This window comes from Nothoprocta perdicaria, unplaced genomic scaffold, assembly GCF_003342845.1.
Source record: "Nothoprocta perdicaria isolate Ctin4 unplaced genomic scaffold, notPer1 scaffold_8, whole genome shotgun sequence".
Taxonomy (NCBI): Eukaryota; Metazoa; Chordata; class Aves; order Tinamiformes; family Tinamidae; genus Nothoprocta; species Nothoprocta perdicaria.
The window spans coordinates 9,132,177-9,151,042 of record NW_020456087.1 but is presented as its reverse complement, the minus strand read 5'-3'; the positions used below and the strand labels follow the sequence as shown (position 1 = coordinate 9,151,042).

Sequence of the window (18,866 nt, the reverse complement as noted above, 5' to 3'; positions counted from 1 at the left end):
CTGACGCAGCGGCGGTCACGTGGTGCCGAGGAAGAGGAGGAGGAGGAGGGAGGCCCGGCCTGTCGCCCCGGAGCCGCCGCCATGCCGCCGCCCGGCCGCCCCCGCCTCAGCCTGCCGCTCGCCCTGGCGCTGCTGCTGCTCGTGGGCCCGGCGCGGCCCATCTCCTTCCAGCTGCCGGGCAAGGCCCGCAAGTGCCTGCGGGAGGAGATCCACCGCGACACGCTGGTCACGGGCGAGTACGAGATCGGCGCCCCGCCGGGATCCTCCACGGGCCCCTCCGCCAACCTCAAGGTGCGGCCGGGCCGCGGCACCCGGAGCGCGTCGGGGAAGCAGGGGGGTCGCCCCGCCCCCCGCTCCGCTCCCGCGCGCGCGGCCGCGCCGTGACAGCCCCGCGCGGGGCCGGCCCGGCCGTGGCGGGCGGGGCGGGGCCACGGCGCGTAACGGCCGCGTAACGGCCGCGGCGGGCAGGCGGGCGGCCCTGGTGGCGGGGCCGCGTGGGCAGCCCCGCGCCGGGCGCCCTCGGCCGCGCCGCGCAGATAGGCCCCGCGCTGTGTGCGCGGAGCGGGGGCGGAGGCCGCTTGCACTGACGTGGCTCTCCGGGGCCGCTTCCCCGCGTGCGGGGCCTGGGCGGGCAGCAGGAGTGCGGGGCACGCACGCGGGGCCCCCTGCTCCTGCTGCCCGCTCAGGGTCGTGGTTTGTGGGGGGCTGTGGGGTGTCCTGGTGTGCCGCCCTGGCAGGCACCAGGGCAGGAGCCTGCAGGAGCTCTGTGGAGTGGAGAGCAAAGATGAGCACAGTGTGTGTGGATAACGCAGTTACGGCGTGACAGGAAGAGGTTGAGGCACCTCTTTAACAGCTTCTCTTTAACTCTGTTTCCTGTCAGCCTTTTCTGGGCTTTCTTCTAATTCCCCGATTCTCCAAGAGACCAAGCAGGTCTGTTACTACTCCATCAACTTATTTCACATCCCTACACACACCTTGTCTTATCTTTTGCTTCTTTCTGAGCTTCCGAAGGATTTTAAAAGTAACCACATGAGCAAGCAGTGACAAGGGTGCCTGCTCAAGAATCTATGAGCTCCGACATAGGAGCGCACGGTGAGAGCTGAGACTTGCAGCATCTCCCTTGAGGTACCTGAAGGCCTTGGCGTAGTGGCGGTCATGCTGGCTTTGGGCTGGAGAAGGCTGTTCCTGGAATCTTGGTTTTTTTTTCTTTGTTAGTGTTTTGCCTTATGTAGCTACATCATTTGTAAGAAGAAACTCATCTGTGTGGGTATAGGGCCAAGCAGCTTTAGTGCTTGCCTTGGAAGGTGCGTGCGTCTTAGCCTGAATGCTGTGTTACCTTCTGACTTTTCTACTCGGTGTCTTGGATCTCTGCTTGCCTGCTCTGAGGCTGACAGAGCTGCAGTCTTCCCTGCAACTTGCTTTTGCCACACGGGTCTTGTCCAGTGAGGTGGTGAAGCCAGCCCACCCAAGAGCGCTGGGCCAGCATTTTAGTCTAGCTTTGCTGTTGGGGCCGATATCCAATATATGAGTGCCCATGGAAGTCTGTTTTTTTTTTTTTACTGCAGGTGTAAAAATCAATTTGATTTAAGAAGCAAATGCTGCTCTGTACTAGCTTGAAAAGCTACAAAGGAGGAGTAAAGCACCTTATTATTCTTATTCATTTTCTTACTGTTCAGGTGTGCTGTGTCCACCCTGAGCATGTTTAAGTGCTGTATTTGTCTAGATGCGTATTTCCTTTGCTTTGGATACGAGCTGCTGTGGGAAAGGTTGGCCCAGGGCGTGATGTCTCCGGGTGGTGTCTGTCCTCCTGCACCCGGCGCTCTCTTTCAGTTCCCTGAATTGGGTCCCCAGAACGTGGGAGGCTGGTAGTTAATCTTGGCTCAGCTCGATGTGGTTCCTGTCCAAGAGCTAAGTTCTGTGTTTGTGATAGCCCAGCACTAACAGTGGCACCCTCTGTTTCTGAGGAATCTGCACGGTTGCCAGCTGGCCCCGGAAGGGCGACTTTTGGGTGGATGACGTCCCGCTCGGCCCTCACGTCACGTGCAGGGCTCCTATTGTTGAGGCTGGCGATCTGGGGAGCCGCTGGGCACCCAGACAGGGGAGAACAATGGCCTGTCTGTGGAGGATGGTGTTACCGTAAATAGCGTTAGAATATTGTGAAAAATCCCTTTCAGGTCAGCTCCTCCCCCGCAAGCGTTCTGGACGGGCTACTCGTGGCTTCTGCCGCCTCCGCGTGCCCAGCTCAACGAGCAGTGTGTTTGCCCGGTTCGGAACAGCCTCCCGTGCTGAAGGAAGCCAGTTGCAGAGCTTCTGCTGCCTGGCATCCCATTCGTGAGCAGGCTGTTGCCAGAGCTGTAAAGAACAAAAGTGGATCAAGCTGTGCAGTATCCTCCAGCTAAAGCACAGCTCTGGTCACTAATAGTATCTAAGGGATGGTGCCCAAAGTAATGGGAATGTTTTGAAGACCTGTACTGGTTCTTGAGACTGAGACTGCAGTGTGCACACTACATAATGTTACCCTGGGGACACACACACACACACACGTGCACACATATATTTACACACATATATATATGTGTGTGTGGGGGTCTAATTTGCTGTCTAATGGTTCAGTGCCCTGTCTCTGGCAAGGGCAGTGGCAACCTAAGTGTACCTGAGTGCACAGCTGTGCTTTAATCCAATTGATGCTTGACTCCAGGCAGAGCTTTGCCGGGGAGCTGCTCTGCTAGAGTAGTGTTCCCTCGTGTCCTCAAGTGCTGGCAGGTTCCAGATGATTCAGGGGAAGCTACAAGGAATCCCGTAATAGACAATTATGGAATATTCCATGTGTAGACGAAGCTGATTCCTAATCTACTGCCAGCTATGGTTTATACCCTGAGGCATCAGAGTTTGATTCCCGTATTATTTTTCCTGCCTAATGTGCAAGCTCATTATCTCTGTAAGAATTTGAATCTGTTCTGAATCCTAGCGTCCTGTTGGCTTCAGTGATATCCTGTGGCATGGAGTTAATTAGGTGTTGTAATAAGAAAGCAAGATGAGCATTTCCTTTGAGTCATTTCAAGTTCTTAGCCTTTCAATAAACTTTTTGTATGGGAAAAGGTTGTAGATTGTGTGCCTGCTTTTTGTTGTAAGATGGAGTAAGGGAGAGCATGTGATTTGACTTTATCACATTTTTTGTGTGTGTATGTACTTCTCTTTTAAAATTATTCCCAAACCTTCCAGTCTTTTCCTCTGTAAGATTTTCAAAGATCTCTAGGATCTATAATATTCAGGCTTTTCAGCTGTATCTATTAAAGAAAACTGGGAAACCTTCCAGGGCAACGTGTGCTGTTGATTTACGTGCAGTGTTATAAAGCTTTGCATTTTTCTCTCCTGCCTGCTGTTCATATTTCAGCTGTTCATATTTTAGCTGGACAGACCTTTTAATTAAGCGTGGCATAGTGATTCTTAAGTTTCTGTCAGGAAAAATGTCCTGAAATGTGTATCTGTCTTTGCTCTTTGTTGATGCAGTTTGTGGAGTTTCTACAATTTTTGCCTATTCTTAGTAATTTCATAGAGCTGGTGCAAAGCAGTCAGTATTCTGTGTAGTCTGAATTGTCTTCTGAAGTGATGACTTTTATGGATCTTGGCACCCAAACCTTTTATAATTCAGGGCTACATTGGTGGTTCATTTCTAGGGGAACAGATGTGCTCTTCTCTATTTCTTCTGCTAGGGAATGAGTCTTTTTTTGTCCCGTACAGCTTCTCTGTATTTCTGTTGCTATGGGAATTTATGAATTTTGCTTGCAGGAAGAAGCTACAGAGGCAATGAATAACAATTTGGTACAGCTAGAGATCCTAAATATAGTGCGTATTCAAGAGTTGTAGAGGGATGAGGAATTTATATATTTATTTTAATGTGATGTGAATAAGTACTTGCAAAGCGCTGTTTTCCTGGGATGGGGCAAGAGAGGTGACTGTGAGGAACTGGAATAGTTGAGAGGAGGGAGAGAAATTGTTGAAAGCAAAATGGAGGAAAGGCTAGCAGAAACCTTCCAGAGTGTCTTAAGAAGTGTGAATAAATGGTAATGAAGCACTGTGGTCCTCATCTACATTGCATCTCTCTTTCAGATAACTGACTCAGCTGGACACATCCTATATGCCAAGGAAGATGCTACTAAGGGCAAGTTTGCCTTCACCACCGAAGACTATGACATGTTTGAGGCCTGTTTTGAGAGCAAGCTTCCTGTGGGTAAGTGAAGCAAAACCTCTGCTATCTGCCTCTAGCTTCTGGGGCGGGTCATGTCTGTAAGTGTGACTGTGCGCTAGGGGTGTGGGTGAAGCAATCCCTGAGTGCAGCTTGCTGAACGCGTTAGGACTCTTAAAGCAGGTCTGCAGGATGCTGTTGGTAGGCATCAGTGGTACCGAGTATCTGCTGCCTGTGTTGCATTTGGAAATAAGTAATCTTCTGTGACTGTGCTGTAAAGCACTCAGGCTTTCTCTGCTAGAGTCATGAGAAAGGAGAATCTTACCTATTTCTCCCACAAAAGTCACAGCAGATCTAGTGATCTGGCAGAAAAGAAACCAAACCTATTTTGCCCTTTCTTGCTTCTCATCTTGCAGGAGAAGCATTTCCAGAATCCTGTCTTCTCCCCCTGTTGCCTTCTCTGTGGACAATTTTATATTGGGTTGAAAACCCTTTTCTGGCACGTGTGTGTGTAGAAGAATGTAGCCTTGTGTTTGCACCCACAGCTGCTAAGTGGTGGACAAAGGGAAGGGGAAATGAACAGGACGTCAGTCTCATAGTTGTGCTGCGAGGACGGTTGCCTAACAAGCACCAAGGCTCGTTTCCTGTGCGTGTGATGCACGTGCTGCTCTGAACGGGTAGGCTCAACTTCAGGATAAACGTGCTGAAAAACAGCCAACGTGTGGACTTTCTGGCATGTTTGCTGTGGTGTGAGGAGGTGCAAGTTTGTAAGTGCTCTCATCTCTTCACAGTTGCTGTCAGAACTCTCTTCTTTGGCCACAGTTCTCCCATGTCTTATCCTAAAAAACAGAGTACTTTACAGAAAAGTCACTAGCATCATTCTCCCTATCTGTTGGAAGGTAGTCTCTGCTTTACTGTTCAGACTCATCTTAAATGATGCAAATAGTTTGCTAGCGAGAGAGGACCTTCCAAAAGCAGAAGGCAATATCATGCATTGGGATTGGGAAGGATCTGCCTTATAGCACTTCTGCGGTATTATACAGATGAGAGAGAGAAAGACTCCAAATGTGCAGGGTTTTGCTTGTACTTCACTCCAAAGGTAGTGCCTTCAAATTCTCCATAACACATCGAGACATGCAGACAGCAGTGACTCATCTGGGAGAGTCACTCGTGCCATTTACTGTCCAACACCTGGATGTTTGGGAGGTCTCCAGACCCACATTTCATAGCTCCTGTGTGATCACACGCTGACGTGGGAAGATTGAAGGCTTCTTTCTTTAGTTGAGTCTAGACTTATTTTTTTCTCCAATGCTTGCAACAAGATGTTTCTTGCCTAGCCTTAGCCCTTTATAGCTCTTCTGATGGTTTCACGTCTCCCTTCTATTGTGGTGAGTTTCCTTAAAGTTTTTAGTACAAATGAGGGTTGAAAAAGTTGCCAGTTTCTTCTTGGATCCTGAGGCCCTAAATTCCTAGCTAACAACGTATGTTGCAAGCTGGATATCCCTTGGCTTCCAATGCTTGTGCCAGAATTCAAGGGAGTATTAAGGTGAGAGAGGTGGTGCTGTAAAACTGAATTACGTATCAGGGTAAGGTACTGGGGAAGAAGAAACCAAGTCGCAAGGAAGTCCCTGCCGTGGCTCTTCTATAATGTCAGCGCTGGGAGGATCATCAGCAGGGGCGGTTCAGGTTAGATGTTAACAAGCATTTCTACATGGGAAGAGTAGTCAAGCATTGGAACAAGCTGCCCAGGGGAGCGGTGGAGTCACTGTCCTTGGCAGCATTCAAGAAACATGTAGGTGAGGCACTTAGGGACATAGTTTTACAGGCATGGTGTTGAGAGGCTTATGCTTGCACTCTATCTTGAAGCTCTTTTCTAACCATTTTGATTCTGTGACTGGTCTCTAATTTCTCACTGTTTCTCTAACAGATTTTGTTTTTTATAGTTTCCTCAAGTAAGCAGTCAGGGCTTCTAGTGCTGCAGCCAAAAGGGATGTTGGTAGAGTAACTGGTAGAGTGCTAGGAGAGGTCAGCTGTTAGCAGAGGAAGCAGGGAGCCGTTACGCCAAGGAGGATCTAAAGAATTGGGTTTTCTTGATTACAACCACAGAAATGAGGAAGAGGAAGTGAAGAGATCCTGTGTTGAAGGTCCAGCTTGTCATAGTAGAGGAGCTTCTTTGGGCACTTCTTATTGCCGCAGGTGATTGTATGGCAGGCTTTTTCCTGTCTTCAGCTCTCCCTTCTTGTGGCTGGAAGGATCCTGTCCTACTGCCCAGGGCTATGTACGCAGGAACACCTACACTAGCATCAGATGTTACTTTCTCTTTGTAAGGTTCTTGCTAATCTTTACCTGTTTTCTTTCTTATAGTGATGGCAATTCTGACTAGTCATATTAGAACTGTTGCTAGGACAGTTAGGGAGAGGAAGCAGCTCTGTGCTCGCATGAGATGACCCAAAGAAGACCCCCTCCCAAGGCATGCAGGTAGTAGGATAATTCAGTCCAAGATGTCATGGGTGTGTGGTGGCTGTGGGTTGTGTGTGTGGTATTTTTTTTTGTTTTGTTTTGGCAGGGGGGGTAAGGGGGTTGTTTTCTGTTTTGCTCCTGATCTCTGCTCTGGTGAGCATTGACTACAGGAACCAGTTTGTTGCTGGGGGTCTAGTGACCTGGATAGAAGCTGCTTAGTACTTCAGCTTAGTAAACTTCTGAAAGAGCAACTTCAGTTTTTCCAGGATAGTCCCTTTCAGTGTTAACCTCTTGCAGAATGTCTGCTCTCTGTCCCTTTGCACTCAGCAGCTCTTTCATTTGCCTGCTTCTTACTGCCTCTTGGCAGCTCTCCCTTCTAGACCAATTAATCCTCCCAGTCCTGTTCTCCTGTTCACCCGCCTTTTCATCTTTTTCACCTCTTCCTGGAAACCTCAGAGCTCTACCCAGGCTACTATAATTTAAACAGCATGAAAACACTCACTGGAGTGTGGTCTTTGAATTTTCTTGTGCACCCTCTTTGTCAGCCTCCATGCATATTGATATATGACATAAGTGGTCAAAAGCTGTGGCTGGAGAATGGAACACTGGAATGTTGTAACATGTCTGTTAAAGAATGGTGTTGGGTTTTGAGTTAGCTTTTACAATAGCCAGACTTTTTTTTTTTTTTTTTTTTTTAAGCAAACTGAGAGTTTTTATCCTAATCCTATGTGATCCATTAGGTTCTTGTATGGCCCAGTTTGAATTTGGAGCCATTGTATCCTGCAGGAAACTAATGAAACAAGTTGTAGTTAATGCAGATCATGGTGCTAGGGTTGTTCCACATGCTGATAGCAGTATAAACTGGAGGTGATTTTAGTGAATAGAGAACTTGAGGCTGCTATTAAAGAACTGGATGTTAGCTTGGTCTGAAGTGTCCCTGTGTAACCTGTGTATTGAATTTGTGGACTGAGAGAATGTCCACCTGGCGCCTTCGAAGGCAAGGTGTGAGTCTTGGATGTGCTCCTGGATAAAGACTCTGGAGTTCATGGTGTGAGTGAATTTAGACCTTGTGTTTTCTTGGCAGCCACCTGAGGACAACTATGTGTTCCAAAGTGCTGGGGTTTGGAAATGTATTATGTATGAACATGGCCTTGGTGGGTGGTGTAGTGCAGTAGGATATTCAGTACAGCTAAAGTACTACATTTTTAATGGTATTTTATGTGATTATCCTCTTTTTAATATTTTTCCCCCTCTTGTGAGCTTTTCCAGATACAATAGCTTGTAGTTCAAGGAGGCTGTTAGCTGTATGGCTCTCTAGGGTGAAGGCTCCAGCCTTAAAAGGTACCTCTCGTGCTGCTGACTGCAACTTTCCTGGACTGGTCGTCGCTGCAGAGGGCAGCTCTGAGGTAGCGCCGTGGTCTTCCCTCCTGAGACTCTGCAGCGTGCTAGGACCAGTTGTCCTTGGCTGCTGTGACCTTGAATTAGAGGACTTTTTCTTCTGCTCCTTTATGTGTAAAGTCGTTTATTGCCCTGGTGATCTTGATAAGTTGCCGGTGCTCCTCCTGCTAGGAGGAATGTGGTCTCCCCAGTTGAATATTTGTCCCTCTGCTGACTTGTCTCTAGCTAGGCTGTCTCATAGCAGCTGGTATTCATCTTCTAACCCTCTGCAGTTTTTACAGTGGTTTGCATCCTACACGCACTTAGCATTCTTAGTTACAGCTTGTTCTCATTATCTTTGGGAGGCTCTCCTTCAGCCAGGATTTATTCAGAAGGCTCTGTATTTTTAGGCTGGACTGTGCTGCCTCCGCAGTTAGCTTCAGACTGGAGGGGAGGGATGTGTGTGGTGGGGAGAGCTGGTGATTTCCTGGCAGGCTGAATGCTTCACACAATGAATCCTTTCATTATGCTTCCAGGAACAGGGAGGATGCCGGACCAGCTCGTGATTCTGGATATGAAGCACGGAGTTGAAGCAAAGAACTATGAGGAGGTATGTCCCTTGGCTGCCTGCACTTCACACTGCCCTTTCCCAGCACTCACGTGATGCCATTTGTAGATCAGGGGCTTGTGATGGGAAGCTGTTTTCCCAGTGGTGATGAAAGACTGTCTGCAACCATTGAAGCTTTGTGTATTGCGGCGTGTGGGGACAAACATCAGCTAAAATCCATTCTGTGCTTTGAGGGCCTAAGTGTGTGAACATCTTTGCAGGGTGGTGTCACCCAGCGTAGCCATTAGAGGCAACAAGAGGCTGAGCTGTATAGTTTCCCCTGACTCAGCAGCAGAGGGCATTTTAGGTTACTATCAGATCATCCTGAAGGTGACGTTGCATTTCTGTGGTTGTTACCTTAATGACTGACAGAGGTGTTGGTCTGACAGTCGAGAAATGGTGCTTGTGTCTTTCTAAGATCCGTCACCTCATTGGTATAAAGGTATTTGGCAGAGTAGGTGGTGTGCAGTGGGGGTCTGGTTTGAAGGTGAGATGTTGGGAATGGACATGAAACATTAATGTTTCTCTTCTAGAATTTAGTTTTCTTAGACCCCAAAGCCAGCTGTGTGGAATAGCAGTGGTTTCATGGTTAAAGCAATCTTGGACTTGTATATAGGCTGAATTTTGATAACTGCTGCCATGCTTTTGGCTGCTAGGTTTTAAAATCGATGGCCCTCAGTAGATCCTGAGCCTGAAAAAAATAAAATTGTTACTGGTGAAGAGTTCTGGCAGTTGATTACTATGCCCACTGAACAAAACGGTGTGAAATGCCTTATGGAGGAAAGCGAGTGGTAGAGGCAGCAGGCAGTGGCAGTTAGGAAGACTAATATATTTCTGGGCTAGGCTTGCTGGAGTTTCATATTCTTGTGAGCCTTTGGGCTAGCACATCCCACACGGAGAATAACAAACTGGGGGCAGGGAAGAACAAAGCAGTAAATTAGGCCAGGTGGCTAAGCTGGCACCCTGCTACTGAAGGACTGCAGAATGTTGACCCCAATATGATGACCCCAAGAATGTGACTGAATTATGACAACTGCATGTACAAGATTTCCTTGAAGACAGCCCTGAGAAATATGCTCAAGATAGATTGTTGTAATGCTGCTTGTAAGTACTGTTCCCACGTAGAAAAATTCTTTATGCTGGTCTATCTGCATCCTTATGGGGTTGAACTAACAATCTTGGACTAAAGTCAGAATACATCACATTCCTCTCCAGTGTGGTTAAATTAATGAAAAGGTCTGTGGGCAGATTTGGGTGACAAATGTAGATCAGCAGTCCTATCCCACTATTGAATCCAGATTCTCACAGGGGTAGGAAGCAACTTTGTGTTCTGGAGATCTCTCAGAATGACAGGAGATGTCCAGCCTTGACAAGCAGTGTATCTGTGAAGTATGCACACTGGTTTATTCTTTGTGCTGCTGCTGATGTTATTTAGCTGTGCTGCTTTGCAATGCGTTTCCCTCTTGTGTTCAAGTTGTTGTAAAGTTTCTGAGTGTTTTTGTCAAGATAAATCGTCAGAGGAGAGCGCTGTTGTCCATGATTCTCTCCTGGATTTGCTGCTTTCTTGAGCCTTTTGCTTGTGATGTTATTCTACTGTAAGGCACCATTATCCTCTCTTCCTCTGAATTATTGTTGAGCTGTTGCAAGGAGAGTTGATGTGGGAATTTGAACCAGGGTTGGTGACACCGTCCTGCTTGATACTGCCTTAGCTGTCATGGGGTATGGCTTTGTCAGTCGTTCCTTGGGGTAGGAAAGCAAAACTTTCCCATTTGGCAGATGGAAATGGAGATGGAGAAAGGTGAAAAGGCTTTTCAGAGGACACCAGGAGCACTAGCTGAAAGGAACCTAGATCTCCAAGTCCTTGCCATATTTTGACACAATGTGTTTCTCTGCTCTGGGAAGAGAATTAGATTTTGGCCCATCTGTCAGTGCCCCTTGAACTTGAAAGCAACTCCTGGTTGCTTTGATGGCCAAGATGTTCTCACACATTCCAGGCTGATGGTATTTCCATTGTTCACCATCAAAGATGCTTGCTGGGCTTTTTACAAAATCCCTTGCAGCAACTGTGCATATTGTGATGAGAGGTTGGATTCACTGGGAGTGAGAGAGATTTAAGGATATGTATCAGAAAGTCTGTGCAGGACTGAGAGTAGCCTCGCCTATTAAGACCAGCTAAAGGGATACAAGATGGAATAGACAAACCTAACAAAAATAAACCCAAACTCCTTTCTTTTTTTTCCCCTTCTCTCCTGGTTTTTAACTTGTGAAGCCTTTTGGTGAATATGCAGAAGTGCACTCCAGGGAAGTACTGGAGCCTGTCAGCTGAGGACAGTTTGTCAGCAGAGATGCCCGAGCTGCTGCACGGGCTGCAGGCTGCTGCTGGCGCCGTGTGAGCAGCGCCCAGGCCGTAGGCAGGATTGTGCTAGTGCCAGCTTTCCAGCAAAGCTCTTCCAGCAGAGGTGTATTCAGACCACAGGGTTTTGTTAGTGCAAGGTGCCAGCTAAAAACTGGGAGGGTGTTTTGGTCTTCTGCTTCCTACCTCTTCTCAGGCTCTTTCCAAACACATTGCTTTGTTGGCAGAATTGTAGAATAGAGTTTGAGGGTCTACAGCTTACTAGAATGTGTGTGTCATGCCAGAGACCCTGTAGTGAAATGGCTGATTAAACAGCACTGTCCTGGCAGTAAGTGTCTCTTCAGATCCACTCTGCATGTACAGCTGCATCCAGAAACAGCATTTCTGGGATGCCCGCTCCATGAGCGCCCCTGCATGGCTGTCCCTTTTTAGCCACGAGGCACTTGGTCCTGGGGTTTATTTCTAAGTAATTGCATGTCCCTGAAAGAAGGGTGCTCCGCAACAGTCTGAGCTGGAGGTGTGCCATGTCTGCTGTAGTGATTCCCAAGCCATGTGGTACTTGTCTTCTCTTGCATTACCTCAGGACGTGGAGTCTAGCCATCATGCTGGGGGTTCTCTCAGTCATTGTAATGACAAGGTCTGTGCAAAGAACAGAGTTATTCAAAATCTGTGAGGTAGCAGTGGCAGGAACTGCAGTTAGCTTCCCTTGTGTGATGCCTTTGTCACACATTTTGCCTACTCACTAGTCAGGCTGGACGTGGAAACTTTTGTGACTCCACATATTTACATTTTTAACTCTAGATAGTTGCTGTAATGGAATGTGCTTTCTAATTGAATTTCCGGTAGTTTTTTCTTTTGCCAATAAATATGTGGCTTACAGGAATGTGGGTTGCGTGATGCACATAAAAATGATGTGCTGGAAGATCCAGTTTTATGAAGTCAGCTGTTAGGGGTTTTGTTTGTTTATTTGTATTTTTTTTTTTTTATTGGCCCAGATGGAGCCCATCCCTTACATGTTCCAGCAGCGGCATCTGGTGGCCTGAGGCAGATGGAGCACTTAGCTACTTGGTTCCTACCAAGAGCATGGTGCTCTTAAGTATGTAATAAAACCACTGCGATTAGAAATCAAATTCTTCTGAACTTCTGGGATGAAAGTCAGTGTTTAGCAAAGTGGGTTTCAGTGCTACTATCCAGTGTGCATATATAACGGTATGGTATGCATATATACGTTGTTCACCTGTACCTCATTCTTTCACTTCTGTTCACTGGGTGCTTAGCTGTGCAGTAAGCTCTAAATACCTGGTCCTTGGAAGCCAACTGTGACTCAATTAAGATTCATTAGACTAAGAAAGGGATGTGCCTGTGTGTGTATTTTGCCCTTCCTTCAAGTAGGAAGGGTAAAATCCATGTTTCTGAGAACTGATGGTGCTTTATGCTATGGTAGTTTCTGGCTTGTAGAGGTATTTCCCTAAGGGAAGAATTCCTTAGCTGTGAAGTATGGGAGAAGGAATGGTTCAAGCTGTCAGCAAAAGCCCATGTGGGACCATTTGTTCACTCTGATTTCCTGATTCTTTGTTTTCTAGATTGCTAAAGTGGAAAAGCTGAAGCCTCTGGAAGTAGAATTGAGGCGCCTAGAAGACCTTTCAGAGTCCATCGTTAATGATTTTGCCTATATGAAGAAACGAGAAGAGGAGATGAGGGACACTAATGGTAAGAGGTTGTGTATTCTTTGGGACTACCAGAGCTCTAAGACATTTGGTCTTGCTAAATGTGTTATAAGGACAGAATCTAGTGATGAGGCAATTACAGTGGTCTCTGCCTGTTCTGTTCCTAGACTGAAAAACCCTCTGAAACTTCTCTCCTCCTGAAACAGGCACTCAGTCCTGTGTATCCGTCCTCTGGAAGTCTTTTTTTAATCTCTTCTTTCCTAACGGGGGTTCATGCTGCCAATTGATCACAGTTTCATCTTGTTCCCTCTCATGAGATGGCTTTCCTTTATTCTCATGAGCTGCTAGTACCTTCATGCTGTTTGATATCTTGACTTTAAAATTTTATAGGGATGGGGAGAAAATATCCTGGGGACTTTGCCCTCTTGAGGAGCATCCTGTTGTGTTGGACTCCTGCTCAGTGGTTTGTTTTCTGTTTCAGAGTCGACAAACACCCGGGTTCTCTACTTCAGCATTTTCTCCATGTGCTGTCTCATTGGACTGGCCACCTGGCAGGTCTTCTACCTGCGTCGCTTCTTCAAGGCCAAGAAACTGATTGAGTAAAGGAGCAAGACCTCCTCCCCCTCCCTGCAGCCCCAGCCGGACACCGTTGGGAGCAGCCGTGGCCCTTGGAGCCATCTCATGGATGATATCCACTGACTGGAGCTTTCCTGCAGGAATTGGCCCCTGAAGCGGGAGGGGAGCATAGACATTGGAGGCAATTGGGGACTTTTGAAAACCTATTGGATGTTGAGGGGGGGAGATTGTTAAGGGTTCGGGGGTTCCTGGGCGGCGATTAAATAAAAATGATGTTTCCGTGACAGCTGCAGCAAGCTTTTGCACTGTCTGTTCTCCATTTATAATCCTGGCTTGATGATATCTCCCATCTGTCTGTGACTGTAGTGTTACTGTGAGCCACTTGATTCTGCTGAGCTTGCTAGGTGTGATGCAGCTGGCACCAGGGCACAGCGAGGTGTTCCCTCTTCTTACCAGCTGGGATCCAAGCCACGTGCAGGCAGAGGTCAGTGCAAAGCAGAAGGATCCATCATTCCAGCAGGGCCTGAGGATAGAGGGAGGTCCAAGGGTTGGTACCGTGTTTCTCCCTGTGGGAGTTGAAATCTTTGTGCTGATGGATCCAGGCACTGGAGCATATGGTGGTTCAGGCTGGAGAATGAGGGAGCCTGGGAAGGAGAGCTTGCTCCCGTGCTTGAGCTTGGAGAGGAAAAGCCTGTACTGCTTGGTTAAGCTGTCTGAGCGTTGATCTAACCCTTGCTCCATGCATTTTTCTTGGATTAACCTCTTCTCTGTGGAATTGATGGAGCAGTTTCCCTGAAAGCCATGGTCAGCGACAGCTTTTTGCAATGCAGACAGCAGGAGTCAGTCAGATACAGTCACAGTGCAAACAGGAGCAACCTGTGCTAGGAAATTTTGTCTTACATTGAGCAGGAGACTTTTCTCACCTAATACTGTATAGTTTATTCAGCAGACAGCTGGCTGAATCTGCCTCTTTGAGACCTCAAAACAAGGAATGTGAAGCAAGAAGGTCTGTACCCTGCTTTGAGGTGTGAGGCTGAGAGGTGCTTTTCAGGTTAGCAGAGGATTTGTTGAAGTATGTGGATGAACTGGAAAGCAGTACACATTAGGAAGAGGCTAATGCTGCACCTATGAGGCATCTGAGCTGTGCCATCAGCAGAGCTGTTGCTCTCCTGTGTGATATTACAGACTCTCACAGGTTTTTAGCCGTCCAGATGGCATTGTGTCAGATAATCCAGGCTAGGAAAGAAAGCAGGCAGTGTTAATTTCCTGAATTTATATGCTGCACTTTTTGGGCAGTGTTTAAAACTTTCACCTTCTCTGCATTCCTTCAGAGCAAACGGTTCAGCAGCCCAGCAGCGTGGATGTGTCTAGACCATTCTGTCTAGGGAAAGGGTTGTCATGGCCCAGCCTACCATTTTGGAAAAACAAATGTGTGTTTATAATTTCTAACCTGAATCTGATCTATTGTTGGAGGAAAATAGTTGTTCAAGATGAGACAGTGGGAAAGAGGGTGAAAAGATGGCTTGCTGTCATCCAGTATATTAGAACTTTGTGCCTCCTTTTTCATTGCCCAGATTCTGGAGTTGTTAGTTCCCCTGGAAAGTGGAAGAATTGCTTTTAATTTGTTTTCCTTTTTAATAAAGCCATATGAAGAACCCAAGCCTACTCTTCTCCCATTGCATCCACCTTATCCATGTAAATTTTTGAGAGCTGTTACAGTGAAGAACAGCAGTTACACCACAGGACTGAATTACAAAAATCACTTGAAGTTAGTTTTAGGTCCTACAGTTTGAAGCCTGTAGCAGATCTGTTAAGGTTTTGCTTTTTATATTATATATATGTATGAATTGAAAAGGCAATACAAGGAGGAGTCTTCCCTTGTCTTGTCTGTTTTGATATCTTCTCCCTGACCTTATCAGAGTACACAACAAATCTTTATCCCCAAAATGGTGGTGAGGCTTTTAGTTTCCCAGGTGATTCCTACAGTGTCATCATTATGGATGTTGCTTTTTGACCTTTGCTGTAGTGGTATGGTTACCAGAAAACAGATGTGGGAGACCAATATGAATTTATCTGTAATGATTGGTTGGGGAATTTTTTGTCAATTTTCTCAAATAAAATTTCTTTGGGGAAAAGTAACCCATCTCAGTTGTCTGTGCAAGTCTTGTCCACTTTGTGCGCGTTCCTCCTGCCTGCTGGTCCCTGCAAGCTGACCTGTCCTAGGAAACAACAGACACGCAGACCTCCCAAAGACTTGGTGTTTCTCTACTAAAAGTTGTTTTCTAAAGAATTTGAGAATTCTGGGGTCTGGAAAGGACTGTATGTACTGGAGTCTCTCTGGGGAATAAGATCAATAGAGCAAATGTTGGTTGTTCAGCAAGAGTTGTGGCCGATAAAGGTCTGTGTTTTGTTATCTCCTGTCACTTCCTAATTATCTTTTAATTAATTGTTAATTAGAGACTTTGGGAATACTAGCTTGGTTTATAATTGCCTGATAGTGAAAGAGGACTGGTGCTGTAGAATATAAAATTCCTTTTTTCACTGTCACCTCCCAAATAAACTTCAATTCATTAAGAGAAATTTACTTTTTGTTTGTTTGTTTCAGAGGAAACCTTAAATTGTTGCAAAGATGAGTTCTATGTGAGTGACATATTCGCAGAAGAGAGCGATGAGGTATCTACCTAACTGCTGTCAGATACACTCTACTGGGCCTCATGCAGTGACCAAGTGAGATATATCATATAATAGGACTGAGACTTAAATGCTGCATAACTGGCTAGTAGTATCAGAGAGAAATCCAAGAAGGGAAATTCCCAGAGGATTAGCCTCTACAAGTTCTTGCTTGGATGAATATTCAGGTATGTGAAATCGTACAGCTGTTCTTATGCGGTAGGTTGGAGGTGGGTCTGAGCTGTTTCAAAGTACTGTGGATGCAGAGCTAGCATGTTCATTGCATTTACTTCTGGGAAATGGGCTAAAGTTGAGCTGTTGCAGATACTTGGGCCTGAGCCCATCTTTGTGTGTGACAGATGCATCACTGGTAAAACTATAATTGCCTGTAGCAAACTGCATTAGACGTTTCCAGCCTCTTCCTCCCACTTCTCAACATGACTAACAGTTTAATTATCACGCTACTTTCACAGTGCGTGAACATTCCTAAGTAAGGTATATATCCGTGTAATCCCCCTCCTGCGATGTCAACGTAAATTGTGTTCTTTGTAAAAAGTACCCAGGGCAGCTGCTGCGTTTGTGCCCACTTCGGGGGACAGAAGTTCTTACACTCCGCTCACTTCTCACGAGGCAGTATGTGAAAAATAATCCACGTGTACCATACTTGAATTGTCTCATAACCGACAGATCTGAGTATTTAACTACAGGGCAACTTCTGAAGGACTTTTGACTCAAGCTAGACTTTCAGCTGGTTGGCAAGATCTTAAGGGGACTCCAGCCTGTACAGTTCATGGGCTCCTACAAGAGGCATTGAGGAAACTAGCGTGGTCTCTCAACTGTTACAGATTTATGGAATGAATTTCTGTCTCAGTTGAGTCTTTCATCTGTACTTATTGCTGAGGCCCAAGATGTCCTTGCCTTTAATGAATTGTGTCTGTGGGAAATGAGCTTTGCTTAAGTTGAAGGGTTCTCTGGAAAGGAGAGAGCAGAAACATGAGACTTAAACGTCTTTCACAGGAGAAAGGTTGAGTGTAGTGGCTTGTGAAGATGGCAGCTGTTCAAGGTGGGTTGTATTGTCTGTTACCTTTCCCCAATGTTATCAGACCTGTTCTGATATTTCTACCCCCCCAAACAATGACTGCTGTTTGTGGGGTGACTGTAGAAGACCTATAGAAGTCCTATTCTTTGGGGAAGATGGGAAGAACAGAGGATTTAGAAAGACTCTGCCTGTTAGTATTTTTTGGACTTTTTCATAAACCTCAACCAGACGAGCCCAAGCATTTTTTGCAGCTCTAAAATACAAGTTTATACAGAATACTGTTGGATTATTTGTAATAAATCTGTGTTACTTCACGCTGAAATAAGCTAGGAATTACCTTACTTGAGCCCCATCTGAAACAACTCCCTAAACTTTCTACAGAATAGCAGTGAATGACTACTTACGTTACAAGTGGTTCCTGTGGTTTATCACCTTAAACTAAATGCAATAGCTTACTATGTATGTCTTGTTATGTTGTGCTTCTTAGAATGCAGTAAAAGCAAAATTGTGGAGTGGCTAAAGCTGATTGTAAGTACCATTGTGATCATTGGCATATGAAAGGCCAAGATGAAATTGCAGGTAAGAATGAATAAATCTACTTATCTACTTTTTAAACATGGAATGTGAATATTGATTTTTTTTTTTTTCAAGTAGTCTTCTGGGTTTTTTTCTGACAATTGTTCCAGATTCTTTAAGCTCATTTCCATGATTTTTTTCTTTTTGGCCAGATGATATTTTGCCAGATTATATTTTGCTAGTTATTTCCTTTACAGTAGAGAGCTAGTGACTGATACTTAGCAGCACATATGACTTTTTCATGCATTCGTGTAAGCTCCTTAATTTGAAACCTGAGGTGCCATCCCTGTTGCTTGGAAGGACAACCTGTATATGGAAAGAGGTACAACCCATAGCCAATAAACTTGGATAAGTAAACTATTCACTTTTGAAATAGGTATTAATAAAGTAAGTGCTGAGGAGCTCTTTAAGCCTAACGCTGTTAAAAGGAACCTCAGTTGTGTCGCAATCTATAAGCAACAGAGACTCCCTCAAGGTAGTGGGATGAAGCCAGCCAGACTTTTGTTCCTGTTCTTTTTAGGGATCCGCATGTCAGTTCCCAAACTTTGATGTGAGCATAGGATCATGAATGTGTACATTCTCTAAGTTGTGTTTTCTGGCCTGGGGATGTCTGTGACTGTCAAACTCTGAAAACAAAAAAAATGAAAAGTTAATGCCCACTACGTATGCAGAAAATCATTTTCCTAAGATTGAGGTTGCTAATACTTCCTTGTGACACAGAAGTTATTGCAGCACCATCTCTAAAATATGATTTATGCAGTTTTCAATTTATTTCATCTGGGCTGGAGAAAACCATCATGAATCATGAGAAGCCTGGCAAGGATAAAGCATGCAGCCATCATCAATGACCTAAGCTCCCTAGCGCGTCCTCCAGCCTGGGCTGCAATTGTTACGCTTATCGGCATGTTTTCTGCAGAGCAATTATTTTTCAATTACGTGTTGTATGCGTGGTGTGATTAGGAAGAAAAGTTAACTGCTCCTTGATGTTTGGAGAAAAAAAAAAGTAATAACTTTTTTAATATGAATAATTTATTCAGCTGCTTTGTTACCAAAACATGGCTTGAAAACTTTTTTTTTTTTTTTTTTTTAAGGAAGATACTCCTTCAATTCTGGTCTTTTCGGGAAGCCCAAGGGGCCGTTTGAGCCCTGTCGCCCCCGCGTTATCGCCGTTGGAAGCGGCGGCTCCAACGGCCCTAACGGCCGTAACAGCCGTAACGGCCACGGCGCAGGAGCGGGCGGGAGCGCGCGCGGGGTCAGCGCGGCGGCAGGAAGCGGTTCCGGGTCGGCGGCGGGAGCCAACATGGAGCCCGGCGCGGGGCCTCGCTGAGGCGCGCGGGGCCGGCGCAGCTGCCGCC

At 46.1% G+C, this 18,866-nt stretch overlaps 1 protein-coding gene across 1 annotated transcript; it reads left to right on the top strand.

The window, feature by feature from the left end:
* The first annotated feature begins 54 nt into the window (after positions 1–54).
* On the top strand, positions 55–15,192 carry TMED10 (transmembrane p24 trafficking protein 10). The gene is made up of 5 exons (XM_026051754.1): positions 55–291; positions 4,111–4,231; positions 8,560–8,633; positions 12,567–12,693; positions 13,132–15,192. The coding sequence occupies exons 1-5, from the start codon at positions 82–84 to the stop codon at positions 13,251–13,253; spliced, it is 654 nt and encodes a 217-aa protein (XP_025907539.1). The 5' UTR covers positions 55–81; the 3' UTR covers positions 13,254–15,192.
* The last annotated feature ends 3,674 nt before the right edge of the window (positions 15,193–18,866 follow it).

What these genes read in the sequence shown, in the direction of transcription:
- TMED10 (XM_026051754.1), top strand. Translation starts at nt 82, where the DNA reads ATGCCGCCGCCCGGCCGCCCCCGCCTCAGCCTGCCGCTCGCCCTGGCG. An exon ending in GCCCCTCCGCCAACCTCAAG is followed by an intron (nt 292 to 4,110) that starts GTGCGGCCGGGC and finishes TCTCTCTTTCAG; the next exon opens with ATAACTGACTCAGCTGGACA. An exon ending in GGAGATGAGGGACACTAATG is followed by an intron (nt 12,694 to 13,131) that starts GTAAGAGGTTGT and finishes TTTCTGTTTCAG; the next exon opens with AGTCGACAAACACCCGGGTT.